The following is a 27,928-nucleotide window of genomic DNA, read 5'->3' on the forward strand; positions in this document are numbered from 1 at the left end:
TCGGCACCGGCGGCACTTCGCCCAAAACCATCTGACGATCCGATTCTACCGCGGTTTGGATTCACCATTCTTCCGCTCGGCCGCAGACCCCGCCCCTCAAGGAAGGGTCCAGTCCTGAGACCTGGTTTCGCCCCCCGCAGGTACTGCCTCCTTCGCCGCTCCCAGTACCGGTGAGGCGGACTCTCAGACCAGCAGGAGCCAGTGCCCTAGTCACTTCCCGCCCTCGCCAGGCCCCGCCTCCTCTGGGCCCCGGCCCCTATCCGCTCCGCCCTCCGACCGAGACTCCGCCCCGTTTGGCCTGTATTTAAGGGTCTGAGCGTCAACGATTGGTCTGAGTCAGAGACTTCATTTCCCGATTGGCTGGGGTGTATGACAGGCTTACGCAGAACGGGGTGACCCGGAAGTGATTCCTGAGGCTCGGGCCGCGTGGATTCGCCTGCTGCGGGCTCGGTTGCAGCAGCTGCTACTGCGATGACCAAAATAAAGGCAGATCCAGACGGGCCGGAGGCTTGCCTCGGGGAGCGCACTTACCACGAGCTGCTAGTGAATCTGAACCCCATCGCGCAGCCCCTGGCTTCTCGCCGTCTCACGCGGAAGCTCTACAAATGCATCAAGAAAGGTGCTGCAGCCGCCGCGGTGGCCGGTGGTGGCGCGGGTGGTGAGCCGAGACCCCCACACTGATTCTTCTGTCGTTGCAGCTGTGAAGCAGAAGCAGATTCGGCGCGGGGTGAAGGAAGTTCAGAAATTTATCAACAAAGGCGAGAAAGGGTAAGGACCCCCCCCCCCACCCCGCCGCCGCTGGATTTTGCATTTCTGAACGATAACAGGTATCTCTACTAAGTAGGTGTTTGAGAAAAGTCGGCTGAAAGCGGGGGAGGGCGCTGGATGGTTCAGTCGGTTGAACCTCAATTGGTAAGATTGAGCCTCACATCAGGCTCTGTGCTGATAGCGTGGAGCCTGCTTGTGATTTTCTCTCCCTCTCTCTAAACATTAAAAAAAAAAAAAGTGATCGGATTCAGCCCCACATACGGAAACAGCCCGTGACTTCCCTTCAATACAGCTAGTGGGTACATCACATCACTTACAAGAGCGCAAAAGTAACACCACTGGGAAAGTGAGTACTGGGGAAGTGAATGGTATAAGCCTACTCACTTAGGGTAGACACCAGCTTCATTCACTCATAGACTATTGTCTATATTCTTTTTCGGGCACTGTGCTATGGGGAGACCGTCTTTAATCAAATACACATAAAATTAAAAGTTCTGAGATAACTGAAGTAGTATACAGGGTGTAGTGAGAATGACTTCATTACTTTTTTGGCATCTGTCAGAATCTGAAACTTACTTATTCCCAGGATCTCCCACTCAGGTCAGACAGTAAGCTCTTTGAAAACAGGATAAAGCCTCTGGTTGCTTTATCCCTAGAAGTATATGGTACATTGTTGGTGCTCAAGAGATAAACAGTCCTGGGATTATTTGATGCCCAGTGGGAAGTCTGACCAAGAGGGCAGGGGTTCTGCCAGAAGGTACTGGGTGCCACAATAGGAGAGAGGATAGTGGAGGACAGAAGTATTACCTTCTCATGGGGCTTTGTAAGCTGTGGTAAGTTTAGTTTTCATGCTCAGCTTTGCAGGCCACTGAGGGTTAAAAGCCAGGGAGTGACAGAATTGTTTACCCTTAGGATTTTTCTGGCAACTCTGGAAAGGATCAGGGGCGCAAGAGTACACAAGGAAATTGAGATAGGAGACTGCTTCAGTCTAGAGGAGGTGGGGGTGATTTTGATGAGGTTAGTGGTGGCTGAAATAGAATTAAAGTGGATGGATCTGAGAGGACTTTCAGACATGCAATGAGGAGGTATGGATTCCAGCTGAAGAGGGAAGATCATGAGTTTTGTTTTAGACACATGACCTGCCTCATCCTATACCCGCCCCCCCCCCTCTCCCCCCCCAGCAGAACTGTCAAGTTGGCAGGTGGCTGTATAGATTTGGAGCTTGGAAGGGAGAGGCCAGGCAGGAGAGAACAGATTCGGGAGTTGTATGCACATGGCAGTGAGGCCATGGCAGTGCCTGGGGTCACCCAGGGAGAAGGTACTGAGAGGGCAGCCAAGGATCAGGCTGTGAGGAGCCCCAGCACTTAAAGGCCACTCAGAGGAAGAGGTGTGCAGAGGAGAGCCCAGAAGACCAAAGAAAAACTAGAGGAGAGCGGGCCCAGTTCTTTGAACCAAGAGCTCTTCCCTTATGTTTGCCTGTCACTCTCTAGAGAAACACTCTTCCTTGCCCCAGAGGCCTGACGTCTTGCCAGAGAGGTATCCTACCTGAGGGTTCTCTGGCAAGCCTTCATTAGTTCTGGTCACTCTTGGGACTGAGCGAATGCTTGTCAGCCCAGCATTCAAGGCCTTTGGATATGGCCCCTACTAATCTCTCTAGCCTTCTCGTCTACCCTATCCTAGATTCCAAAGGCCCATCCCAGGCCCCCGCCAGCCAGCTCCTGGGTATGTGGTGCCATTCTGATTCTCAGTCTTAAATGCTTTCCCTGTACCCAGCCCCTCCATGGACTGCCTGACCCCTAAGAAGGTGCCAGCTTTCTGATCCATTGTCCCCTCCTGATTCCTTTTTTTTTTTCTTTTTTTTTTCAGTTTGTTTAGTTGTTTGAGAGAAGGTGGATAGGGCAGGGGCAGAGAGGGAGAGAGAATCCCAAGCAGGCTCTGCGCCAGCATAGAGCCTGACATGGGGCTCAAACTCACAAACAGTGAGATCATGATCTGAGCTGAAATCAAGTCAAGACATTTAACCAACTGAGCCAGCCACCCAGGCACCCCATCCTGATTCCTTTCTTGACTCTTCAAGAACTGAGCTTACTCCTTGGGGTCACTACCATACCTCACCTGTCCCAGTGGGATCCCACTTGTCACACTTCGTGGCATTTACTTAATTTACCGAGAACTAGGGATCACCTCCCCAGAGGAAGGTGATCATCAAACACAAATTTGCGCATACTTTCAGGAGGTGGGAGATCCACATTAATAACTGGGGTCCTTGAGAGCAAGGTCCATCTTACTGGTCTCAGGACAGAGGCACTTTTGACTGAAAGCGGGACTGAGCAAGTTAGAGATGAGGGTTTCTCTCATTTCAGGATCATGGTTTTGGCAGGAGACACATTGCCCATTGAGGTATACTGCCATCTCCCAGTTATGTGCGAGGACCGGAATTTGCCCTACGTCTATATCCCCTCCAAGACGGTAAGGAGCACACGACCCCCGCCCCAGTCTTGGTCAGCATTGGAACAGCGGGTGTGGGATCAGGTCTGTGGGAGCAGGCCACAGTGGGAAAGAACACAGGCTCTGGAGGCAGACCGGAATGGATCCTTGGCGCTACCGGCTCCCGGTTGAGGGACTGCACGTTGGCGCTTTGCACTTCACTTTCCTTCTTGTGAGCTGGGAATCCTTGCCCTCGTGGACCATGGGAATGGAAAAGGAGGTGTGTGTGGATGTGCTGTCGACCAAGATGCAGTGCTTGTGTTAGTCCCGTTAGGCGGCTGCTGTGCTTGGGGAGGAGTGGGCATTCAAGGGGCTTGTGCAGCTGGCTTTATCCTTATACAGGGGCCGTGGCCCAGAGAGGAGGTTGGCAGGGACCAGGAGAACACAGGTCCGGCCTAAGGAGATAGCCTCTGCTGGGCCAGAGCCCATTTGTGCTTGCTATGTGGCAGCGTAGGCCCAGTGTTGCTGGACCTGACTCGAAAGTTGGCAGAGTTGAAATGATGGTGTCATGCAGACTGCACGGCACTTGTCTGTGGGCCAGATGAGGCCAGCAGGTCATGGGTCTTGCAGCCTTTTTTTCCCCTGCTCCACAGGACCTGGGGGCAGCCGCAGGCTCCAAGCGCCCCACCTGCGTGATCATGGTCAAGCCCCATGAGGAGTACCAGGAGGCTTATGACGAGTGCCTGGAGGAGGTGCAGGCCCTGCCCCCACCCATGTGAAGGACTCGGGCACTTGCTCCGGAAGTGGTTGGTCTGGCAGTGGGCCAGCTGGTTGTCCTCCTGCGGCCTGTGTCTGTGCATTGCCCTGGTCCCCTGCAGCATGTCTTCTTCCCGGGCAGCTCCGCCGGCTCTTTTGTGAAGGCATAGCTGGAATGTTCCGTTGAGCATTGGTGAAGAACACTCCGAGGGTATAGTGTGGGGGAAGTAAAGGCTAAGACTAAAAGGTGGTGAGTCTGTGGGTGTTTTTTTCAGCGGCAGGTGCTGCTGGGCCAAGGAGGTGGTGGGCAGGAGGGAGTAGAAGCAGCCATTCTTGGCAGACAACCCGAAGGCCTTATAGGGTGTCCCAGGCTGCTGCCAGACCCAGGCTGAGTCTGGGCCCTCCCATGGCCATGGTAGGTGGCCTCAGGATGAGGCCACTGCAGCCAACCCCATGCCCAGAACCTGCAGCCCCTGCGCTGGGCACACCCCCATTCCTTTCTTCCTTTCCCTGCCCCTACGAGCCTGAAATGCCACTGGGAAATGTATGGAAACCATTTACCCACGTGCACAGCAAATGTGAAAGAGGGGTATGAGGCTAGAAACAAAACCCTGGGCCACCGTTCCTACTTGGCACAATGACCCCGGTAACCCAGTCCCTTCAGACATTTCAGACTTAGGGTGCCTTCCTGCTCTCTAAGGCCCAGCACAGGGCTCCGTGGGTACACACAGCGACCAAGCTCCATGTGCCCTGGGGTAAACTGAAAAGAGCTTGAGACTGAGGGGTCGGATCTGGTTTAAATTCTGAGCTCTCTCCTTTACAAGCTGTGAGCCCCGAAAGTCAACTCAGTTTGTCTTCCTAACTCCCCTCGCACTGCTTCCTAGTAAGGAGAGGAAAAGACTTTATACATGTTTGTGTAAAAACATCTTGCCTGGGGTCTGACATCACCGGGCCCTTTCACCCAGTCAGGGATGCAAAGTGGGTTCTCTCTGGGTACATTGGGCGTGCAGTGATTCCTTGTCGGTGAAGTAAGGAGAAGGCCTGTGAATATATTTGCTCAGTTATAAAACCACGGCATTCAGTTCAAACCTGACTATTTACAGTGGGAAGTGGATACATACAGTTGTGAGGCTGTACCACTGGAGCAGCAGATACAGCATGGGTGTAGCCATCAGCGACCCGGCTGAGGGCAGGATGCCAGGACTGGGAAGATGTCCGTGTTGCCTGCCAAGTCCTCTGCCTCTCTGTTGGTTGTGACTAAGTCAGTGGCAGATACAGATAGGGAAACGGCAGGAGTGCAGAGGCCAGTGTCTGCCTACCCTCATGGCCAAGGAGCCAGCTGCCTGGCACAAACTGGTTCATCTCCCTTCTTGGCCTCTGCCTGGAGTGGCACTCGGCCATTTGCGCTGAAGTGAACCACAATCCACAGACAGCAGCTACCCCCGCGTAGACAAGACCAAGGCTCAAGAGTGAAAAGCCCCTTTTGCAAAGTTCCTCCCAGGCGGGTATCAGAATATGATGCGTTTCCCGTCAGCTGGGTTCTGCTCCATGGGACAGTAGGGACACTTGAGCCTGCAAAGGGAGGAGAACAAAGAGTGTCTCAGGGGCTGGCCAGCAGGAGAGCGAAACGGAGGTGGAGTAGAACCCGGGGAACTTACTTTCCACCGTTAATGAGCTTGTTGAGCGCATCTCGAGAGATCACGTGGCCGCAGATGAGCTTGATGGGAGGGTTGGAATCTGACGTCTGCTGCCGTAGGATGGGGCAGGCAAACACCGAGTGGTACCAGCACTTCATGCCCAGTTCGATCTCGATCTGGGGGTGGGGGCACCACGGAGGGGTGAGCCCCACTTCTGGCCACGGCTGCCCTTCCTGGTGCTGCCGCCAGCCCACACCTCCCCCCCGCCAGGCCTCACCGGTAACTCATCCTTGTGACTCCAGACCCCCGTGCACTGCCGCTGCTCAATCACAGCCTTGATGTTCATCAGCACCGGCAGCGCCACACAGCCAGAGGCAAAGCTGCGGAACAAAGAGCAGGGGCTGCAGTGGCCCAGACCAAGGACCCAGCGGACAAAGGCACCAGCACACTGTTGTTGGCTTGTGTCCTGGGACAGGGTTCTAAAGTGGCACATGGTCAGATTGGTCCTTGAAAATCGCGCCGGTCGCTCATAAAGTGCCACGTGTGGTTAATGTGTGTCCAACTCTAGGATCATTCTAACGCACCCCTGAGTTTGCGAACCTATGGGAGAGACAAAAGGAAGATCTAGGGGGCAGATCCCTGCTCGTCCAACTACTGGAATGTCATTGCTGTGTTAGGGACAGTGATCGGTTTGCAGGGGCCCCAGCCTGCCTGTCTCCCCTGCTCTGTTGTCATAATGCACCTCTGACTGGTTGTCTACATGGTTGTCATCACTTGGAAACGGGGGGAAGACTCAGATCTCACAGTGACTCAGGCAGGGGTGGGGAGTCGACTGGCTGGCGCCTCGGGTGCTAAATACCTATGATGCTCAGGGAAATCGTGCACTACAGAACCATCCTGAAGTGCCACTGGTGTCCCTGCTGGGAAACACTGTTCTATAACGTGAATCCTTCCCCCTGGGGAGGGGAGGGGAGGGGTAGGAGACTCCACAACCAGTCTAAATAAAATGGCACCATGAAGCTATCCGTTGTGGTACAGTCTGGGGTTCTGGGGTCTGTGACGCCCTGAGCAAGTTCATTTGTGCGTCGAGCCTGTGTGTTTTCTCATCTGTAAAATGAGGATATCCACCTGCAACTCACGACCTTGGGGAGTCATGAGAACATTACTGTAAAGGAGTCTTCCAAGGGAAAAGTCTCAATACATGTTACTCAGCCACTTTGAAATCTCCCTGAAGGGACGTGGTTTGAGATATGAGGTTGAGAGGACAGGCTGCAGGGGGTCTTGTGATAATTCAGGGGTGAGGTGCAGGCAAGACAGAGACCTCATTCCAAAGACCTTACAGAAGGGGAACGTTGACCCTGCCCCTGACCTTGCAGTGACATCAGGCCACAACTCTTCCTGATCTCAGCTTCTCCACCTGTAAGAACAGGTAACTCCTACCTGGAGGAATGACTGAAAGAGCCAGTTTAGGTTTGAGAGAACCAAGCACCATCCCTGGCACATGACTGGCCTCGGCAAACTGTTTCCCTGGAAACCCTCCCGCTGGCGCTGCCCCCACAGGGCTGCCTGTACCTGACGCTGAGGGGTGACTCCACCGAGAGCCCCAGCAGGGAACAGGCATCCCGGGTAAAGGTCTCGCAGATCTCTGCCCAGTGGCTGTTGTCCAGAAGGTGGCAGTAGGGCGACTTCTCCAAGCCCAGCCGCAGGTACACCAGACTGCCCATCATCACCTGGATTTCTACAAGGTGAGCAGGGCACAGGTTGGTGCACGGGCTGGGGAGCAGGGCACAGATCTGGGTGCACGGGCTGGAGAGCAGACTGAGCCCCGCAGTGCCCAGGGCCCTGAACAGGCTGAGGGGGCGATGAGATGCCCTCGGGCAAAACCAGTTTTCCCTAAAGTCCCATGTGGAGGCGGAGCCTCTTCATGTGTGGGGCAAAGAAGCATCCTCGCAAGGCAATCAGGAGAGTGTGACTTCGCTGCCCATCCTTTCAAGTGCACAATGAAGAGGGAGTCTCCCTCATGTTTCTCTTACCCCAACACTAGCTACTCTCCCTGTTAAAAAAACTTCCAGGTGGTATCTAGATTTATTAACAGTGCCTGGTTTTCATAATTTCACAAATAAAATGTGAGGTGATAAGTAGATAGAAACAGAGCTAAAGAAAAAAGGGACCAATGGTAGGGATGGTTACTAGCAGGGAACATCTGGAAAGTGAGGCTCAAATGACTAAGGTGTGGAAACGCTGGTGTGACAGAAGGTTCATGAAGAAAGCCGTGGAGGACGTGCCGGGAAGGAGTGGGATTCTCCTAGGTGGAAGGCCTGTATTGAGGCCAGGCAGCATGAGGGCGTGCGTGTCCCGGGCACACACAGACCCGCCCTGCTGAGTGTGGGTGTGGCACAGAGCAGGTGTCAGGGACCAGAGTGGTCTGAGATGATGGCAGAGGCAGATGCAGAGGAAAAGCCTTGAGTTCGGAGTTCACCTCTGAGACAGTGAGGGAGCGGTCAGAGTTCTCACGCTGGGGAATGGCATCCTGGTTACATGCAGCCCCTCAGGTGGGGCAGGGACCAGCAGCCCAACAGCCTGACCCATGCTGACACCTGCCGGGGTCCAGCAGCACCCCCCTGGCACCCTGAGCACGTACCTCGTTGGTGCAGCCGTGCAAATGGCTGAAAGTGCCGGGCATAGCTGAGGGCCTCTAGCTGCTTCTCGGGGCCGCTCGCCAGGAGCCGGATGAAGTGCAGTCGGTGCAGCTTGAACTCCAGGGAACTGTTGAGCTCGAGCAGGCGCTGCCTGTGGGAGATGGCCCACCTGGGAAAAAAGGGAGCCGGTGGGGTACGAGAGGGGTCCTGGGAGAGCTGGGACTGAGGTGGGCTTCAAAAGCCTAAGTGAGGCCCATGACACAGGGCTGGAGTCATGTCAAGTACACTGGGTGACACGGGAGACCACAGACATGCCCTGTGCCCCTCTGGCCCATCTAAGGACTAACTTACTCCAACGCCGGCCCTAGGTCTTGTTCGTGCAGAGCTTCCAGGATTCGATTCAGCTCCAGGAAGGGTTGCTTAAAGTCCAAGTCCACATTCAGGGTGGATTCCTGTGGGGGGAGAGCGCAGTCCCATCGCTGGACATTCAGTTCAGAACATTTCAGTTCTATAAGGCTGAGCGTTACATGCTGGCCTCCCAGGGCGCAGACTACACACCCGCCCCAGCCCCAGGGTCTGAGACCTGCGTGGAATAGCATGGTGAGAGCATTGTTCCTCTTCAGTCCTCTTGATTACATTAGGGAAAGCATCCTTTACTTTTACTGTTTGTGTGTTTTTAACACCTAACAAGTGCTACTTTGTCGTTTCACTAACCTGTCTATTTAAGAAAGGGCTATTGGGCCTCAACTCAGAACCCTGGCAGGCAACCAGCTCTAGCTAGAAGTTCTGACTTCATGACTTCACTTTCCATCATATACATGTTTAGAGCTACCTTCTATTTAGGCAGGGGAAATGATTTCCTTTCTAAAACGAACTTCTGTAAAGAATAACAGGAACCTGACATAAAGACAACTATCAAGCGGGAGCAGAACGGGCAGGTGCCAGCACCGTCCGGGCCAGGCCGTTACCTGGCACAGCTCCTCGGCAACACTGAGCATGCCCTGCTGGTACAGGTGCTCCACGATGGCCATCTGTAGGATCTGCTGCTGCTTCTCCCGTGAGTCCCACACTGCGTCGGAGACGACACCACAGATCTCAGAGTCAAAGTTCTGACGAGGACAAGAGACAGGGCTCGGTGACTCAGCATCCGTGCTGCTCACGCTCACTTTCCCACCTCCCACCGAGCCCGACACACTAGCTCCAGGGCATCCCCACCCCCAGCCCAGGGATGCCCGCAGGCTCACCCTGTCGATGGCTTTGCCCACTCGAGAGACGCTGCTGTGAATGTCCTTGTGGTCCGAAGCCAGTTTCTGCACGGTGTCTTTGATCTTCCGGCAGCACTGGGACATCACCAGGGAGAGGGTGGCAGAGAGAGGAGTCCCCTGGAGGGCTGCAGGGAAATACCGGCAGTGAGGCAGGACACAGAGGAGCACACCTTGTCCCTGCTTCCTCTAAACACCAGCCTGGAGGCCCGGGAGGAAGCCCTGAACTCCCGAGTAAAGATCTCAGCTTCTGTCCCACGTCCTGCCACTTTGTAACTGCATGCCTTGGAGCTGGTCAAGTGGGCCAAGTGGGTTCATCTCTCGGTTCATTTCCTCACCTGTAAAATGGTGTGACAATGCCGGCCCTGTACGCTGCTGTGAAATGTAGATGATTTGGGACTTCCTGTGGGTAAGCCCTTAATTTTAGCTCATTTAATCCTCACCACCGTGCTCTGCAGTGGGCACTATGAATATCCCGTCCTGTAGCTGAGGAAGCTGAGGCAGGAGCTTGCCAGGCAACAGCAATGACAGATGTAAAACCACCACCACACCTGAGGGCTCTTTATGGTCTTGTGTAAGATACCACATGTGAGAAAGCTTTGAACAACAAGGCACTATCCCTGTGTTCGTGCCTTTTATCAACCCAGAGGATACTGCCAGGGAAGCTCAAGGATATTTCTGGCTCACGCCCCCAGGCCTGCAATGGTTTTCAGACCCCTCCTCCAGCCCAGCATCGATGCGCCTTCTTTAGGCAGCAGCACCTTGGGTCAGGGAAAGAAACATGACCCAAGAAGGTCAGGGAGTGTCTCAACTCCAAGACCAGATGCCCTGGAAGAGAGATGCATTCTGCTAAGATGCTGAACAATCACGATGGGAACTGGAGCTTCTGGAGCACTGTGACTACCTCAGAGGAGCAGTGCTCCGAGTATGAAGCCAGCATACACTGAGCGGATCACGTGAGCACCTGGACGCAGCTGAGCCTGGACATTTCAGTGACCCAAGTCCATAAATCCAGTCTTCCCGACCCCCGCCTGTTGGTTTAAGCTGGTCTGAGCTGAGTTTCTGTCACTTGTTTTTGGTTTCTGTTTGTTTTTGAGAGAGACAGTGTGTGTGTGAGCAGGGGAGGGACAGAGAGAGAGGGGATGAAATCCCAAGCAAGCTCCACACTGCCCGATGAGTAGCTCAAACTCACAAACCGTGAGATCATGACCTGAGCCAAAGTCAAGAGTCGGACCCTCAACCCACTGAGCCACCCCAGCACCCCCAGGGTTGTCACCTGTAACTGAATGTATCCTGACAAATACAGACAGGAGGCAGTGGATGGGCCACCCTCCTATGCTGGGGAGATGGGGCAGGACTGCATTCCACTCTGACATCAGTGCCACCTGCCCCAACCCCAGCTTGCCACTCATCTCTCATATTCTGCTCCATTCAGGTCACAGAGGGCCACACTCTGCACATTCCCTGGCCACATTCCTGTTAGGACAAAGCAACAGCTTTCAGGAAACCAAACCCTTTTTGTGTTTTTTTTAAAGTAAGCTCTAGGCCCAACGTGGGGCTTGAACTCACGATCCCAAGATCGAGAGTCACATGCTCTACCAACTGAGCCAGCAAGGTGCCCCGAAACCAAAGCCTTTTAACCTGAAATCCCCAAATCTTCCCTGCCCAAGGACCCACGGACAACTACGAGCCCTGACAAATCCCCATCTGAGAAAACACAGTCTCCGTGTAAAGACGCTACGGCAGCCATCACCATCTGTTAACCAACAGCACAATGTACAAGAGTTTCAGACCCACAGAAGGAAACCATTCTACTGCACACAGTTAACATGCCATCAAAGTCAAGGGCATTTGTTATAGCATGGCACAACCATATGATGGAATGGGAAGCCAAAAGGTACAAGGATGAGGCAGAATTCTATGTACTAATACAGAACATTCCCCAAGACAAACTAGGAAAGCAAGGTACAGGAAAGCATGTACTTTATTCTACACTTTTTGCGTTTGGAAAAAAAAAAAAAAAAGAGGGGGAATAGACACACATGCCACCTATATGGGCACCCAGATGCTGTCTAGAAGGGCACCTGAGAAACCAGGGACAGGGCTTGACTTAGGAGAGAAGCACACAGACACTGGGAATCAAGGGTGAAAGGGAGACTCACTTTTCACTGTAAGCTTTTCTGACCTTAGTCTTTTTCCATGTGCATGCTTTCTTTAAAAAAAAAAAAAAAAAAAAAAAAAAGATAAAAAGAAAACAAACTCTATACATTTGTTTTTCTCAGTGCTACTAGTGTAGCAATTCTGAAAATACTTTCTATGTACCACAGAAATCAAGCAGATGAGAAATTTATTGATGTTGTTCAGAGTCAGGCTTCTCACGGATGCAGAAAAGAGATTTGGCTATGGATGGGGGAAGCCTAGGAAGAACCCTGGATATTGGATTGAAATCAGAGGTATCCGCACAAACCCATGGCCTGCAACATACAAAGATCTGTCTGCTAAAAAAACAGATACAACCCCTCAGTAACAACCCAGATCTTGCTTTCCAACTACCATTTTCCACCAAAAGAACCAGTCTCCTTGTAGAAAGAAATTACTGATTCCAGGAACTATCTTATTGTGTAGCCCAAGAAAAAATAAACTAGACTTTGTCAATATTAAAAATTTTATGCTTCGGGGGTGCCTGGGTGGCTTAGTCGGTAAAGCATCAGACTTCAGCTCAGGTCATGATCTCATGGTTCAGGAGTTCTAGCCCCGAGTCAGGCTCTGTGCTGACAGCTCAGAGCCTGGAGCCTGCTTCAGATTCTGTCTCCCTCTCTCTCTGCCCCTCCCCTACTCATGCTCTGTCTCTCTCTGTCAAAAATAAATAAAAACATTAAAAAATTTTTTTTTTTTTTTATTTTATGCTTCAAGGCACCTGGGTGGCTCAGTCAGTTAAGTGTCTGACTTTGGCTCAGGTCATGACCTCACAGTTCATGGGTTCGAGCCCTGCATTGGGCTCTGTGCTGACAGCTCAGAGCCTGGAGCCTGCTTTGTATTTTGCCTCCCTCTCTCTCTGCCCCTCCCCCTCTGTCTCTGTCTCTGTCAAAAGTAAATAAACATAAAAAAAAAATTTATGCTTCAAAGGATACTATCAAAAAAGTGAAAAGACATGACAAGTGCCTGGGTGGCTCAGTCAGTTAAGCTTTAAATTTTTTTTATGTTTATTTTTGAGAGAGACAGAGACAGAGTGCAATTGGGGGGGGGGGGGGGGCGGAAGGCGGTGTGCAGAGAGAGAGGGAGACACAGAATCCAAAGCAGGCTCCAGGCTCTGAGCTGTCAGTACAGAGCCCAACGTGGGGCTCGAACTCGTTAACCACAAGATCATGACCTGAGCTGAAGCTGGGCGCTCAACCAACTGAGCCACCCAAGCACCCCTCAGTCAGTTAAGCTTTAGACTCTCGATTTAGGCTCAGGTCATGATTTCATGGTTCATGAGATTGAGCCCTGTGTTGGGCTCTGCAATGACTGTGTGGGGCCTGCTTGGGATTCTCTCTCCCCCTTTCTCTCTGCCCCTCTCCCCCACTCTCTCTCAAAATAAATGAATAAACTTAAATATATGTGTGTGTGTGTGTGTGTGTGTGTGTGTGTGTGTGTGTATACACGCACATATATCCACTAAGAGTCTACTATTAACATATAGGGGCGCCTGGATGGCTCAGTCAGTTGGGTGTCCGACTTCGGCTCACCATTTGTGAGTTCGAGCCCCACATCGGGCTCTCTACTGACAGCTCAGAGCCTGGAGCCTGCTTCGGATTCTGTGTCTGCTTCTGTCTCTGCCCCTCCCCCCACTCACACTCTGTCTCTCTCAAAAATAAAATAAAAACATAAAAAAAATTGTTTTAAGAATATATAAAGAACTTGTACAACTCAACAATAAAGAGAGCCAATTTAAAAATGGGAAACAATTAAGTAGACATTTCTCTAATGAAGATAAATGTTCAAGAAGCGCATGAAAAGATGCTCAGCATCATGAGTCAGTAGGGAAATGCAAAGCAAAACCACAGTAAGATATCACTTCATACTCACTAGGATGGCCATAATCAAAAAAACAGGTAAAGACAAGTATTGATGAAGATAGGAGGAAATTGGAACCCACATACATTGCTGGTGGGAAGGCAAAATGTTGCAGCTACTTTTGGAAAACAGTCTGCCAGTTCCTCAAAAAGTTAACAGAGAGTTGCCACATGACCCAGCATAGAAAAAAAAATGCAAGTACTGATTAATACTGTAACATGTCTGAGCCTTGAAAACATTATGCTAAGTGAAAGAAGCCAGACATAAAGGCCACATACTGTAGGAATGCATTTGTACGAAGTATCTTGGATAGGTAATCCGTGGAGACAAAGTAGGTAAGTGGCTGCAGGATGTGAAAGAAGGGGAGAAATGGAGTGATTGTTGGTGGGTAGGATTCGTTTTTGGGGTGATGAAAATTCTGAAATTAGATAGTGGTAGTGATGGTACAGCCGTGTAAATACACTAACAACCACTGAATTGCACACTTTAAAAGAATGAAACTTAAGGGGCACCTGAGTGGCTCAGTTAAGCGTCTGACTTTGGCTCAGGTCATGTCATGTTTTGTGAGTTCGAGCCCCATGTCAGGCTCTGTGCTGACACCTCAGAGCCTGGAGCCTGCTTCGAATTCTGTGTCTCCTTCTCTCTCTGCTCCTCCCTGTTCACACTCTGTCTCTCTCTCAAAAAATAAACAAAAAATATTTAAAAAAAAAAAAAAAAGAATGAAACTTAAATTACAGCTCAATTAAAAAAAAAGGACATAGGAATTGGGTGACCTCTGGTCAAATCTAAGACAATTTAAGCATCAAAATAAATAGTAACAGTAATGGATTATAGCCCATCGAATAAAATAAGAATCTATGAGGTGTGAGCTAATAATAAATAAATAAATAAATAAATAAGTAAGTAAGTAAGTAAGTAAGTAAGTAAGGGAAAAAGGAAAGCTGAATGCCAATGAATACTGTGGACTCTTGAGCAACACAGGACTTAAAGGCGCTGACCCCATGCAGTCAAAAATCTGTGTATAATATTTGTTTTTAATTTTTTATTAAAAAAAATGTTTTTAATGTTTATTTTTGAGACAGAGAAAGAGCACAAGCAGGGGAGGGGCAGAGAGAGAGGGAGACACAGAATCTGAATCAGGCCCCAGGCTCTAAGCTGTCAGCACAGAGCCTGATGAAGGGCTTGAACTCATGGACCGCAAGATCATGCCCTGAGCCGAAGTTGGACGCTCAACTGACTGAGCCACCCAGGAGCCCCATTTAATTTTGTATTTTAGAGAGACAGAGTGCACAAGTGGGAGACAGGGGAGGAGGAGGAGGAGGAAACAGAGGGGGTTGGGGGGGGGGGGAGAGAGAGAGAGAGAGAGAGAGAGAGAGAGAGAGAGAATCCCAAGCAGGCTCCTCACCATAAGCGCAGAGCCAAATGTGGGGCTCAAACTCACAAACTGTGAGATCATGACCTGAGCCAAGATCAAGAATCAGATGCTTAACTGACTGAGCCACCCAGGCACCCACCCCCCTTTTAAAAAGTTTATTTGAAGGTTTATAGCTTTAGCTTTTTTTTTTTTTTTTTTTTTAGTTTTTCTTTTTCTTAGTGTTTATTTTTGAGGTGGGGGGTGGGCAGACAGAGGGGGACAGAGGATCTGAAGTGGGCTCTGGACTGATAGCAGCCAGCCCAATGTGGGGCTCAAACTTACAAATCACAAGAGCATGACCCAAGCAGAAGTCGGACACTCAACCAACTGAGGCACCCAGGTGACCCATCTCTTTTTTTTCCCCCCAGGAATAGAATTTAGTGATTCACCACTTACATATAACACCAAGTGCTCATTCCAACAAGTGTCCTCCTTAATGCCCCTTGCCCATTTAGCCCATTTTTTAAAAAAATTTTTAATTAATCTCTGTGCCCAATGTGGGGCTCAAAGTCATGACTCCAAGATCAACAGTCGCATGCTCTATCCCCTGAACCAGCCAGGCAGCCCTAACTTTTGATTCCCCAAAAACTTAACTACAAATAGCTTACTGTTAACTGGAAGCCTTACCAATAACATAAACAGTCAATTGACACATATTTTGTATGTCAGGTATTATGTACTGTATTTTTACAATAAAGCTAGGAAAAAGAAAATGTCATTGAGAAAATCATACAGAATAAGAAATATATTTATAGTACTGTACTGTATTTATGGAAAAACAAATCTGCATGTAAGTGGACCCTCACAGTTCAAATCTGTGTTGTTCAAGACTCAAATGTATGTAAGGAACGACAGAGCAGAAAAAGTCACCCATGTTGCAACCAGCTTTGTAATAACTAATTAAAGGCAAGAAACTTCAATGGACACTAAAGTTAGTGGGCTGACATATGATAACGCTCAGGACATTTACACAGACTCAAAGCATCTCTCCTCAAATTTCTTACTAATTAACTGGTGAGAAATATTACCCTTACAGGGAGAGGGGGGTAAGGGGAGGGAGGGAACCTGGTGGACCCTTCTTAACCAAGTAATCAAAGTTCACATCACCAATCATGGAACAAGCTGACACCTTGTACCTCCTGATAAGATGCACTGAGAACCATGCTGCTTCTAAAGTACTGCTACCCAAGATGTAAAATCTGACTGAGGAGGAAACAGCAGACAAGTCCAAACCAAGAGATATTCTGCAAGACCATTAGCCTTAGTGTTTCAAAAAAATTTTTATAACATTTAGTATTTTTGAGAGACAGAGAGAAACAGAGCAAGAGCACGGCAGGGGCAGAGAGAGAGGGAGACACAGAATCTGAAGCAAGCACCAGTCTCTGAGCTATCAGTACAGAGCCCGTTGGGGGGCTTGAACCCACGAACCACGAGATCATGACCTGAGCCGAAGTCGGACAGACAACTTAACTGACTGAGCCATCAAGGTGCCCCTACCCTTAATTCTTCAAAAATGTCAAATGTCCTGAAAGACAAAGACCAAGTAAAAGAAATGTCCCAGGTTTAAAAAACCAAAGATTATGGGGTGCCTGGGTGGCTCAGTCGGATAAGTGTCCAACTTCGGCTCAGGTCATGGATTGCATGGTTTGTGGGTTCAAGCCCCCTGTCGGGCTCTGTGCTGACAGCTCAGGGCCTGGAGCCTGCTTCGGATTCTATATCTCCCTCTCTCTCTGCCCCTCCCCCACTTGTGCTTTGTCTCCCTCTCTCTCTCTCTCAAAAATAAATAACATTAAATTAAAATTTAATTAATAAATTTTAATAAATGTATAAATAAATTTATAAATAAATTTAATAAAATTAAAACATAAAATTAAAAAAGAAAAAACAAAGATTAGACATGGGAAACAATGTAGTGCATGATCCTGGAATGGGGAATAAAATTAAAAGGTTTTATGAAAACCATCGGACAATGATAAAATCAAAGTATGAGCTGAATTCATTAGGCCATCACATTGTATTAATATTTAACTTATTGATTTTAATAATTACACTGTACTTATGTAAAAGAATACTCTTGACCTTAGGAAATACACACCGAAAGTTTAGGGGCCAAGTGGTTTGAGATCTGCAACTTACTTTCAAATGGTGAAAAAGTAAGAGTATGCAAGAGAAGTGATAAAGCAAATCTGGCAATCATATCCACAGTTTGTAAATTTGGATGAAGAGTATATATGAGTTCTTTATACTATTCCTGGAACTTTTCTGTAAATTTGAAACTACCCCAAAATGTCTTTTTTTTTGAAAGAAGAAAGCAAGTGGGGGAGGTAGAGAGTGACAGAGAGAATCAAGCAGGCTCTGCGCCCAGCACGGAGCCCCACACATGGCCTGATCGCATGACCCTGAGATCATGACCTGAGCCGAAATCAAGATTTGGACACTTAACTGACTGAGCCACCCAGGCACCCCTAAATTAGTAACTTCTGTTGGGACTTTTGAAATAGCTCAGAATGACTTCCATTATCCTTCAAGGAGGCCTAGGGATCCATGTACTGACGTCCACAAACCATCATCCTTCTAGAAACCTGTCACCAAGCACCCCTGGGGTCTCCTAGGCTCCCCCCGGAGGCAGACATGGGGCTCTCACGGGGGACACCCACCTGCATTGGCCAGCTCAGCCCGCAGCTGGCCCACGTAGTGTAGCAGCTCCTCCAGGCTCTGCTCACAGTGCTGGCCGTAGGTCAGAAACTTCTGCAGGACCTTGTCCACCTCTCTCTCCACACTCGCACACTGCTCCATGGTGGCCTCTGCCTGTGGGCGGAAGGGGTCCGCTGCATCAGGCCCCACCTGGGCTGGGGGGGGGGGGCCGTGGTAGGGAGGGCTCCCAGATCCCCCTCGCCACACCCATGTCATTTATCAATGCTCAGAAATTCCCAGCTTCAAATAGGAGTCCACAGCGCCCATCACTCCAGCCAGGGGGCCCTGTGGGGGGGGTCCAGGCAAGCATAAGGACAGGTTTTCTGAATCATGGTGACAAAATTACTGTTTTCAACTCTTTTCATTCTATAATCCTTGTTCATCTCTTTTTTCTTTTAAATTTTTTTTTAATGTTTATTTACTTTTGAGAGAGAGAGACACACACACACACAGAATCCACAACAGGCTCCAGGCTCTGAGCTGTCAGCATAGACCCCGACGTGGGGCTCAAACCCACGGCCTGCAAGATCATGGCCTGAAGCCAAAGTCAGCCACTCAACTGACTGAGCCACCCAGGTGCCCCTTTGTTCATCTCTTTTTAATCAGAAGAAAGAGCAGGACTCCCAGAGCCTTCAGCAGACAATACTATCTAGTAGAAATACATACAGATGCTGCCTATTTTCATATTTCATGTATTTTTATATATTCATCATAAGTGCCTTCTCTTTGGCTAGTGGACTTGGTTTTCCACATACCACAGTGATAGAAGCCACAAAGGCAGTCCTCGAATGGCTGATAACTGAAAATGCAGCCTAAAGAACAACTGTCCACCACGTGGGCCTGATGGGCTTTGCCTCAGCAAAGCATATTCAGCAGCCCTTGCTACTCACCCACAGACAGGCAGCCTGTGTCCAGCCAGCCTGAACCCTTGCTCCCTCCAGGCTCCATGCTGCTTCTGCTCCCGGGCATGCTATTAGCCCTCAGTCGTCACTGCTTGAGAAGCTGGCTCATCCTTTCTGAGGCAGCTCAGAGATCACCTCCTCCAGCAGCCATCCCTAGCTTACTGCTGCTCGGCTCCCTCAACTCCCACATGGCCCCCTTCAATTTCAGTTTGGATCACCAGATAATGTGAGATTTTTAAGTAAACTGGGTATTTGAGGGCCTGCCTCCCCCATTGGACTAGAACATCTCTCATCTTCTTCCCTCCCTTCTCATTATACCATTAAAAGAAAGCTGACTTTTCTTATACCACCACCAAGGTGTCTTCCTCAGTCCCTTCCACCCTGGGCCCACAACTCCCCTCTATTCCAGAGCAGCTTTTGATGCTGACCACATGGATAGTCCTCAAAATGTCAGTGACAGAGTTCCCTCCCTATCGTTCCATCCAATGGATTTGAAAGGAAAGGGCTCTCTTGAATGTTCAAATCTAGCCAGCTGTCCATTCTCTCAAAGAAGGGTCCAGAGTAACACACAAGAATCCCATGGCTGAGGGGACCGTCGGGATGCTCCCGGTTTCACGAGACTCCCCATTCACACCGGCAGTGCCAGCCCTGGCCTCATCATCTTGGCCCAGCCTGTAGCCCCCTCCTTCGCAGACAAGGGATGAGTGATGGGGAAATGGCAACCAGGGCCTAGAGATGTGGTTTTGCCCTCTATCCTTATGGCTGATGTCATCACACTAGAATTTGTAATCATAATTGTGATGTATAGAGGTCATGCCTCCCTCCTCATGCCCCCTGGGCAAATACCCTACAACTGAATATGAGCCATATGGGCAAAATATACCAGGGACTCCTGTCTGAAATAGTAATAATTATTATTACTCCTACTAATAATGTTTCATAGGGGCTTAACATGTGCCAGGCACTGTTCTAACGACTTTGCGTGCATTAACTAATTTAGTTTTTTTTTTTAATGTTTATTTATTTATTTTGAGGGTGGGGCAGGGGCAGAGAGAGAGAATCCTAAGCAGCCTCTGCACTGTTAGCCAGAACCCGACACAGGGCTCAATCTCACAACCAACCATGAGATCATAACCTGAGCCAAAATCAAGGGTCAGACACTTAAGCAATTGAGCCACCCAGGCACCCCGGATTTAATTCTTATCAAAACACCATGAAGTAGGTCTAGTTATTAGATCCATTTTACAGATGACAGAAGATTAAATAACTTGCCCAAGGTCATGAAGCTAAGAAAGGGGAGGACCTGGTAAGTGAAGCCAGGCAGTCTGGCTCCAGAGCCCTTCTCTGAAGCACTTCACATCACTCTTAAACCAGCTTAAACAGGCCGCCATCTCACCAGGAGAGGAAAGCAGCCAGTATCTGTGGCTGGAATGAGTGCACAGCAATGATTAATGACACCAAGCAACAGAAAACCAACCACACAGCCTGTGAGATGATCAACTAGGAAAGATGGCACCACAAAAGAATGTTTGCCAAGAGTTGGGGAACCAACTAGGATCACAATCTACCAAAAACAAATATAGCTCAAGAAAGGTCAGGACCTCACCGAGGTCAAACAAGTCTAACCCTGTGGGACACCAACCGAGGCCAGGATTATCTAAGGGAAGCCCAAGTCAACATCTCGAAATTGTATCAAAAAGCTGAGGGAGGAGTTGGGTACAAGGATTTTCACCCCAGCACTGTGTGTTGTGGCAGGAAGTGGAAGACAATCTAGGAGCCACGATGAGAGGCATTGGAGGGGGGAGGTGCTGATAAGTCAAGGAAGTAAAATATGGGAGATGCATCTATGGAAACCTGGTTAGCATTTAGAAGCCACCTCAGAGATACTCACAGGATCATCAATAAAATCCCAAAGACACAGCCCTGAAGGGGAAAAAAGAAACAAGGAACTCTAGGCAGAATACCATTTATGTAAATTAAAAATCTATGGGGACGCCTGGGTGGCGGAGTCGGTTGAGCATTGAGCGTCTGACTTCGGCTCAGGTCATGATCTCACAGCTTGTGAGTTCGAGCCCCATGTCAGGCTCTGTGCTGACAGCTCAGAGCCTGGAGCCTGCTTCAGATTGTGTCTCCCTCTCTCTCCGCCCCTAACCCACTCACATTCTGTCTCTGTCTCTCTCAAAAACAAATAAACATTAAAAAAATTTTTTTTTAAAAATCTATGCGTACAACCAAGGACACAGGCAAATAAAAGGATTTACACTAAACATAGCAGGGTGGTTTCCTGTGGGCGGAGGGTGGGGGGAGAAGGAAGGAAAGGGGATAAAAGGGAATACATAAATAAATACAAAAGAGATAGAGGCCCTGCCTGAACCAGTTAAATGTATAACGAAGTGAGGAGTCTGATGAACTCAGTAAAATCTAAAATAAAATAAATAAGCCAGGAAAACAGAACTGCATGCAAGTATTCTACCCAGAAGCCCAGGAGGCTAATTCAGTGTGTCCACGGTGAGCCACTCTGCCTCAACCACAGTCGGTCATGTTCACCAGGCACTAGGATGGATGAGTGTGAGTTTGTCTTTGACAAGCTTCATGATGAATCCAGTGGAATTTCATGTCCATTTCCAGCCCTCCTCCCCAAGGTCTCACATGTACAGAAACGATCCACTAGGACGATCCCTTCAAACAACACATCAGACCCTGTCACCCCTTGACTCAACACTGCCTGGCTTGACGCACAAGCCGTGTGTAGTTACACATTCGCTTCCTTTGCACAAGCTACTCCTGTGTCCAGAGTGCCCTGTGCACTCCTCTGTATGGAGGCTGCAAGAAGCAGTTTAATCACCAGCTCCCCACAAGGCCCTCAACGAAATCCCCCCTGGTGTCTCCTTCTGGTTCGCAAACCTCTGTGGAAGACACCCATTCCACACTCCTCTGAGTCCTCAGCACTGTGGCACAGTAACTGCCTCTTTACAGGTCTCCTACTAGACTGTGAGCTGCTCAGGGCTGGAGGCCAATCTTGTCCTCTTTCTCCCCTCAGCACCCAGCCCAGGGCCTGGTCCACAGTGGCTGTTCAGTGAATTCTTGCTGATTAAATGGCGCATCCATCTCCTAACCGTTGGGCTAGGGGACCTGAGCTTGAACCTGCAGGGGGGCGGACAGGAAGACACATGAATAAAGTATTAAAATCCCCACTAAGGCATGCATGGGTTTTGTCCCCAGTCAATCTTCAGCATCCTGAAACAGAAGGGCCCCCTTCTGAGGCAAAAGGGAAGAAGGGAAGCTTATGCAAAACACAGAAAGGTCCCCTTTGCCATTTGACACATAACTGGACAGGCTTGGGGCACCGGGGTTGAGCGTCAGACTTTGGTTCAGGTCATGATCTCACAGTTTGTGGGTTCGAGCCCCGCATCTCGCTCTGTGCTGACATCGCAGAGCCTGCTTCAGATCCTCTGTACCCCCTCTTTCTGCACCTCCCCCGCTCACTCGCTCTCTCTCTCAAAAATAAAAAAAAAAATAAACATTAAAAAAAAATGCCTAGGACTGGACAGCTTCCATTGACCCAACTCTTAACACTTCTGCACCCCTCGCTTCTATCCAGTCTCCACCCTGCCCACCAGTCCTCTGCTTAAAACCCAACAGATCCCTACTGTACTCAGAATAAAATCCCCTCCTTTTTTTTTTTTAGTTTATTTATTTCTTTTAGTAATCTCTACACCCAACACGGAGCTCGAATTCACCACCCTGAGATCAAGAGTCACATGCTCCTCTGAGCCAGCCAGGTGCCTCCCACCTCCTTTTGATGGCCCACAAGGCTCTATGTGAGCTGACTTCCAACCACCCCTCCTTGCTCAGCTACCACTCTCCCCTTCACTGCCCATACTCCAACCATACCAGCCTCCTTTCTGTCCTTGACTACAATGAGTTTATTTCTGTCTCAGGGCCTGTGACTGGCTGTTCCCTCTGCCTGATACACTCTTCCCCCAAATCTTCCCATGACTGGCTCCTTGTCAGGGTCCAATGTCAACATCGTCTCTTCAGAGGTGCTCTCCTACATCACAGTATCTAATGTTGACCCTTCTGCTCCACCCCCACTCCAGACACCCTATCTTATCACCCCGTTCCTTCTCTTCATTATACATCCCTAGTTGAAGTTTCAAATCTTTCGTCATCAGCCAAAACTGGAGGACAAAGCCCACCATTTGCAACTCCTAAACTGTAACTCCTACTAGGAATTTCGCCTGCATTAACGTGCAAATGACTGGCACACTCCTACTCATCCTTCAGAAGACCCTGATTGAAAGCCCCGTCTGGCCCCCTCGGGTTACCTCAGACCCGGCCGGGTCGCACTAGAACGAGTCCTCTCAGTTCGAGGGACTCCCCTGGCAGAGGCGGCTCCTCCAGGGTCCTGTGAGTCCGTGGGACTCCAGCTGCTCCGGGCCGACGACTGGGGAGAAAACAAGCCCACAGGCAGGCTGGGGCGGGCGCCTGAGGGGCTGCGGAGAAGGCCCAGAGCCTGGGAGCGCGGCGGAGCTCCCGTCCCCCGCGCCCCCGTTGGCCGGCCCGGCGGTCCTTGTCCTGGGCCCGCACCTCACCGCCCGGAAGCCAGCCGGTTCTCACCTCTTCCCACAGCCGGAGCCCTGGCTTCCGGCGCCTCTGTCATCGGAACCGGAAGTCTCGGCGGTAGCTGGGCTGGGCTGGACCCGCCCACTCGCGGCCTCGCGGAGGGGTGGCCGTCCCTGGAGCCCGGCTTTGGGCCGGAGCGCCGGGCTTTCCCCTCCCGCACTCCAAGAGTGGAGTCGCCCGCAGGAGGTGCCTTGCCGCCGGAAGCCGCGCCTCCACCCGTCCGGCGGTCGCCTCTGAGCTTCACCGGGCGCCCGCAACCGCCTGCAGAGCTGCGACCCTCCCAGTCGGCAGGAAGGAATCGTGCCGACCACTTACCCCTCGGCGGGGCTGCGTGTGCCTGGTCGGCCCGACTTCTCCACCCGGGTCCCAGCGGCCCAACTCGGCTCTCGGAAGCCCCAATCCCGGAACAACTGTGCCTCCCCGGCTCCTTGCCTTTCGCCTTCCTTCAAAGGGAGGACAATACCGAACAGCATAGTGCATGTTAGGGGTGCAGGGGTTAAACTTTCCTGATGTGGTTCCTTGGTGCTCTTTATGAAACATCAAGCGATGTTTAAATTTTCTTTTTCCTGCCCAGCCTCGCTGGTCCCCTAAGCCTGTACTTGATATACCCACTGGGTATTCAACAGAAGGATTCTGCTGGTGGCGGGGGTCCCAGCCCCTGTCTGGCTGCCCTCTGAGAACGCCCCCCCTTGAGGGGCGGGGAGTGGGGTGGGGGACAGATGGGGGTTGCAAAATGGCCCTAAGGAGGAAAGGTAAGGGTTAGGAAGGGAGAGGAGACCTAGGCCAGGACGGAATTCACGATACTCCCCAGACCCCCTTCCTACACAGGGGAGGGGCAGAGAAACTCCCCATTTCCTCCGCAGGCCTCAGGGATTTGGACTAGAGACAGCCCAAGAAAAAAGACTCTTATCTCTTGTTTCCGTGATTTCCTGCTCCCTTTTGGGGCTAGTCTCATTCCAGAGCAACCTCCCCTCCAACCCTCCAGGCCTCCTTCCCACCTCCACCCACCCCCAAATGCTCTTGCGCAATCTTGTTTTCTGTATAGCATTTGCACAATCCAGTTGTGTTTTCTTTATAGCATTTGACTTGAAATTGTCTTGTGTGTTTATTCGTTTATTCTGTCTTCCGGCCCCTAACACATACACACCCTTTAGGATAAAAGGTCCTTTGGAGTAAGGACTCTAGACTCATCACTGCTGTATCCTCAACACCACGTTCTTGGGACACAGTAAGTGCTCAAAAATACTCCGAGGTAGCCAATATCCTCTACTCCTGAAGGAGGAAAGGCAGCTCCAAAACCTTATGACACACACAGGGAAGAGAGCAGTCCACAGTCCCCCGCGGGAGCGTCGTCGGAGCATCCTGGAGAGCCTTGTCTGTGCACCTTAAGTCTGGGTGGTCCTGGCCAACTTGGGGGCCGCGGGGGCGGAGAGTTCGGTGAACCCTGCCTGGGGCCACGGGCTGGGCTGAAGCCGCCTCCAAGTCAGCAGGACCTCGCAGACCTTCCCTAACGCCCCAGGCTTCCTCACTTCCTCTGGGGGAGCCTTTGCTTGCCTCACAGTCCAGGTGGGCGGGAGCAAAACCTGCCTTCTCCAAGGACTTTGAATGTCCCGCGCGCGCACCCGAGCACACGTTTTTTGTGTCTCTGCCTCTGTCTCTTTCACACACGCACACACACTCACACACACTCTCACACCCCAGGCCATTTCACCTCTGTCATTGTCCACTCCACATGTGACTCTCCTTGCATGTCGGTTACTTCTCAAAGTGCACGGATGATTTTGTCGTGCTCACTGGGACTATGGCTTTTGTTTCGTTTTGTTTGAGGGGTGGAGTGCTTCAAAGCAGAAAAACCTAGCTGTTCTCCACTAACTCAGTAATAGTCTGTTTAATCTTTTGCTAGTTTCCTAGGATTTTTTTTTTTTTAATTTCAGTCCTCAATACATGTCCATTTTATTTTGCAGGGGGTGGTGCACAGTATGACTTATTTTTTCCCCAAATTTGTGTCCAGTTATCCCAGTACCTCTTATTAAATGATCCTACCTTACCCCTTCGTTTTGAAGCCTTTTATCATAACATTAAGATTTTCTACTGAATGGAATCTATTTCTGGCTCTTCATGCCTTCCATTGAGATGTGGTATTATTTTTACACCAATGTCATATTGTTTTACTTGCTACTTTGTAATATGTTCCAATATGTGGTGGGATTATACACAAAAAGAAAAAAAAATAAGGAAAAGCAAGGTGATTGAGGAAGCAGATCACTGTTGCTGGGGATGGGGACCGGGCTGACTAGGAGAAGCAGGAATTTGGAGGGGGGCGGGTGACGGAACTATTCTGTATCTTGATTGTAGTGTTGGTTATGCAACTTTCTGCATTTGTCAAAGCTCTAAAAACTACTCTTGGGGCACCTGGGTGTCTCAGTTAAGTATGTCTGACTCTCGATTTCAGCTCGGGTCATGATCTCACATTTCGTGTGTTCGAGCCCTGTGTCAGGCTCTGTGCTGTCTCCCTGTCTCCCTTTCTCTCTGCCCCTCCCCTGCTTGCTCTCACTCTCTCAGAAATAAACATTACAAAATTTTAATAAGTAATAAATTAAAGCTATACTCTAAAAATGAAGCATTTTCCTCTATGTAAATTATACCTTAAAAATGCTGGAGGGGAATGGGACCGGATACACAAAGAGCATGTTAGATAAATCTCTAAACAAAAAGCGGGGGCGGGGGGTGCCTGGGTAGCTCAGTTGGTTAAGCATCTGACTCTTGATTTGGGCTCAGGTCATGATCTCTTGGTTCGTGGGATTGAGCCCCACATTGGGCTCCATGAGGAGCCTGCTTGGGATTCTCTTTCTCTCTCTCTCTGCCCCTCCACCCAACTCGTTCTCATGCTCTCTCTCACTTGTGCTCTTTCTCTCTTTAAATAGGTAAACATTTTTTTTAAAAAGAGAAAAAGTTCTTGGATAAGACAATCCCAAGCATGTTCTTCTGAAAATACAGCCTTCCTCACTTCTCAGAATGAGCCCTGGAAGGCCAGGCTAGGAAAAGATGGAGTCTCCCCTGATAGCTGGGGTAAGGGCAATAACAGGTAATGCAGATCCTGCCTGCCCTCTGTGGAACCTCTGTGGAGCATCAGGCCTCAGCCTGTGGAGCTCAAGTTGCCTGCTCAGGCCCTGTCTCTTCTTCCACCCTCCAGGTGGCACCCAACCAGTCTCCTGCGCCTTCTCTCTCTTCCTGCCCCTCCTTGTCAGGCTTTGGTTCAGGCCAAAAGCAGCTGCTTCATCTGCAGGCTCTGGAGCAAAATGAAAACGTAAGGCTCCTTGTTCAAACATCATTATAATTTCAAGATGGCGGGGCGCCTGGGTGGTTCAGTCGGTTGGGCGTCAGGCTTCGGTTCAGGTCATGATCTCACGGTCTGGGAGTTCAAGCCCCATGTCAGGCTCTGCGCGGACAGCTCAGAGCATGGAGCCTGCTTCAGATTCTCTCTCTCTGCTCCTCCCCGGCTCGCACTCTGTCTCTCTCTCAAGGAAAAAAAAAAAGTTCAAGATGGCAACAGGAGACCATTGCACCAAGTGTAGGGCCCTTCCGAGTGTTGTCCTGAATGACAACACACAGGAAAAGCTAGTCCCAGTTCCGGCTCTCCCCCTTGGCTGCCTGAGGGACCCACCCACAGCCACAGATGAAGTCTTCCTGTGCCAACTTACCAGGCGGTCTAGGGGCTGCCCTGCCTCCCTTCAAACCCTTATAGACAGGACCCTCCCTTGGACCTGCCCCACACCTCTCTGTGTCCAATGCCAGGCCAATCCTGGACGCTCTCGTCCCACCCTGCTCCTGAGGAAATCCTCCCAACTTCCCTTCCTCAGAGAAGTTTATCCTTGCTGAAGAAAAAAAAAAATTACTCATGACACTCATCAGTTTGGTAAGGAAGACTTTATTCAAGAGAGGCTACTGCAATGTGGAGTTTTGTAGTAGGGCAGAGAGAGTGGGCTCAACTTCAAATACAGCAAGGAAAAGTAGAATTTACAGCCAAGGAGCGGGTAGGGGTCAGTGGATGAAAAATTACTGAGAGGAAACCTTGGGGGTCTGGAAGCAGATTCTGGCTAAATGCACCTCACAGGAGTCTTACTGAAGGCAGGCCAGCCGTCGCCTGAGGGGGTTGGTGGAAGATTACATGAGGAACATAGTCAGATACGGACAAAGGGGGAGTCTGGCTAAACTAAGCAGAAATCTTGCCAGAACCGGACCGTGTAAGGAAACACCTGCCAAGGTCAGGCACAAAGAGAGGTCAGAAAAGTGCCTGACCAAAATATGGTCAAATACACACCCCTCATCACCTGCAGTGAAAAGTGAGCCAGCCCGAACTCCACAGCACTTACGCCTTACCTTTCATGACATATTTCACTTTTGCTTTGTTGCAAGAAATAGCACATTTCCTTTTCTTTTCCGAATCTGATAGAGCTAAAACCCACCTACTAGGGTGGGGAGTTATGCAATCTGAATTGTCACCATGGGGCATGTGTCCTCTTTGAAAAAAGGCTCCCTGATACCTATAGATATACCCAGTCTGAGAAATTTGCTTCTCCATGCGCCGTTGACTGGCCACTGTGATGTAGAGGTCTGCACGCTTTTGGCCCGGTCACTACCATGGACAGATGTGTGTGCTGTCTCCCTCCCCCACCCACAGGGAAAGGTCATGGGGGCAGGGGCGTTGGCCACTGTGGCTTCCTCATCTGAGAACCAGGCCTGGCCC

General features: G+C 50.2%; 2 protein-coding genes across 6 annotated transcripts; one reads left to right on the forward strand and one right to left on the reverse strand.

Annotated features, from left to right (window-relative positions):
- Positions 1-401: 401 nt before the first annotated feature.
- On the forward strand, positions 402-4,197 carry NHP2 (NHP2 ribonucleoprotein). Its single transcript, XM_027076897.2, has 4 exons — positions 402-619; positions 699-768; positions 3,132-3,237; positions 3,849-4,197. Exons 1-4 carry the CDS (start codon positions 472-474, stop codon positions 3,972-3,974), a joined length of 450 nt encoding a protein of 149 aa, XP_026932698.1. The 5' UTR covers positions 402-471; the 3' UTR covers positions 3,975-4,197.
- A 783-nt stretch (positions 4,198-4,980) lies between these two features.
- RMND5B (required for meiotic nuclear division 5 homolog B) lies at positions 4,981-23,213 on the reverse strand. 5 transcript variants are annotated; one of them, XM_027076893.2, is made up of 10 exons: positions 22,884-23,213; positions 21,460-21,699; positions 17,617-17,767; positions 9,196-9,617; positions 8,579-8,679; positions 8,230-8,396; positions 7,161-7,326; positions 5,866-5,968; positions 5,610-5,764; positions 4,981-5,523 (listed from the first exon to the last, which is right to left on the reverse strand). In XM_027076893.2, the coding sequence occupies exons 3-10, from the start codon at positions 17,753-17,755 to the stop codon at positions 5,460-5,462; spliced, it is 1,317 nt and encodes a 438-aa protein (XP_026932694.1). In that variant the 5' UTR covers positions 17,756-17,767; positions 21,460-21,699; positions 22,884-23,213; the 3' UTR covers positions 4,981-5,459. The 5 variants fall into 5 exon arrangements, with proteins under 5 accessions (XP_026932694.1, XP_014921672.1, XP_026932697.1 ...); XM_015066186.3 differs by lacking the exon at positions 21,460-21,699 and having other exon boundaries at positions 9,196-9,336; positions 9,472-9,617; positions 22,884-23,211; XM_027076896.2 differs by lacking the exons at positions 21,460-21,699; positions 22,884-23,213 and adding an exon at positions 10,766-10,965 and having other exon boundaries at positions 9,196-9,336; positions 9,472-9,617; positions 17,617-17,756.
- Between the last annotated feature and the right edge of the window lie 4,715 nt (positions 23,214-27,928).

This window comes from Acinonyx jubatus, chromosome A1 (genome assembly GCF_027475565.1).
Source record: "Acinonyx jubatus isolate Ajub_Pintada_27869175 chromosome A1, VMU_Ajub_asm_v1.0, whole genome shotgun sequence".
NCBI classification, from domain to species: domain Eukaryota; kingdom Metazoa; phylum Chordata; class Mammalia; order Carnivora; family Felidae; genus Acinonyx; species Acinonyx jubatus.

What these genes read in the sequence shown, in the direction of transcription:
- NHP2 (XM_027076897.2), top strand. Translation starts at nt 472, where the DNA reads ATGACCAAAATAAAGGCAGATCCAGACGGGCCGGAGGCTTGCCTCGGG. An exon ending in ATCAACAAAGGCGAGAAAGG is followed by an intron (nt 769 to 3,131) that starts GTAAGGACCCCC and finishes CTCTCATTTCAG; the next exon opens with GATCATGGTTTTGGCAGGAG. An exon ending in TCTATATCCCCTCCAAGACG is followed by an intron (nt 3,238 to 3,848) that starts GTAAGGAGCACA and finishes CCTGCTCCACAG; the next exon opens with GACCTGGGGGCAGCCGCAGG.
- RMND5B (XM_027076892.2), bottom strand. Translation starts at nt 17,755, where the DNA reads ATGGAGCAGTGTGCGAGTGTGGAGAGAGAGGTGGACAAGGTCCTGCAG. An exon ending in TTGCCGAGGAGCTGTGCCAG is followed by an intron (nt 8,680 to 9,195) that starts GTAACGGCCTGG and finishes CTCCCCCCACAG; the next exon opens with GAATCCACCCTGAATGTGGA. An exon ending in GACCTAGGGCCGGCGTTGGA is followed by an intron (nt 8,397 to 8,578) that starts GTAAGTTAGTCC and finishes CTTTTTTCCCAG; the next exon opens with GTGGGCCATCTCCCACAGGC.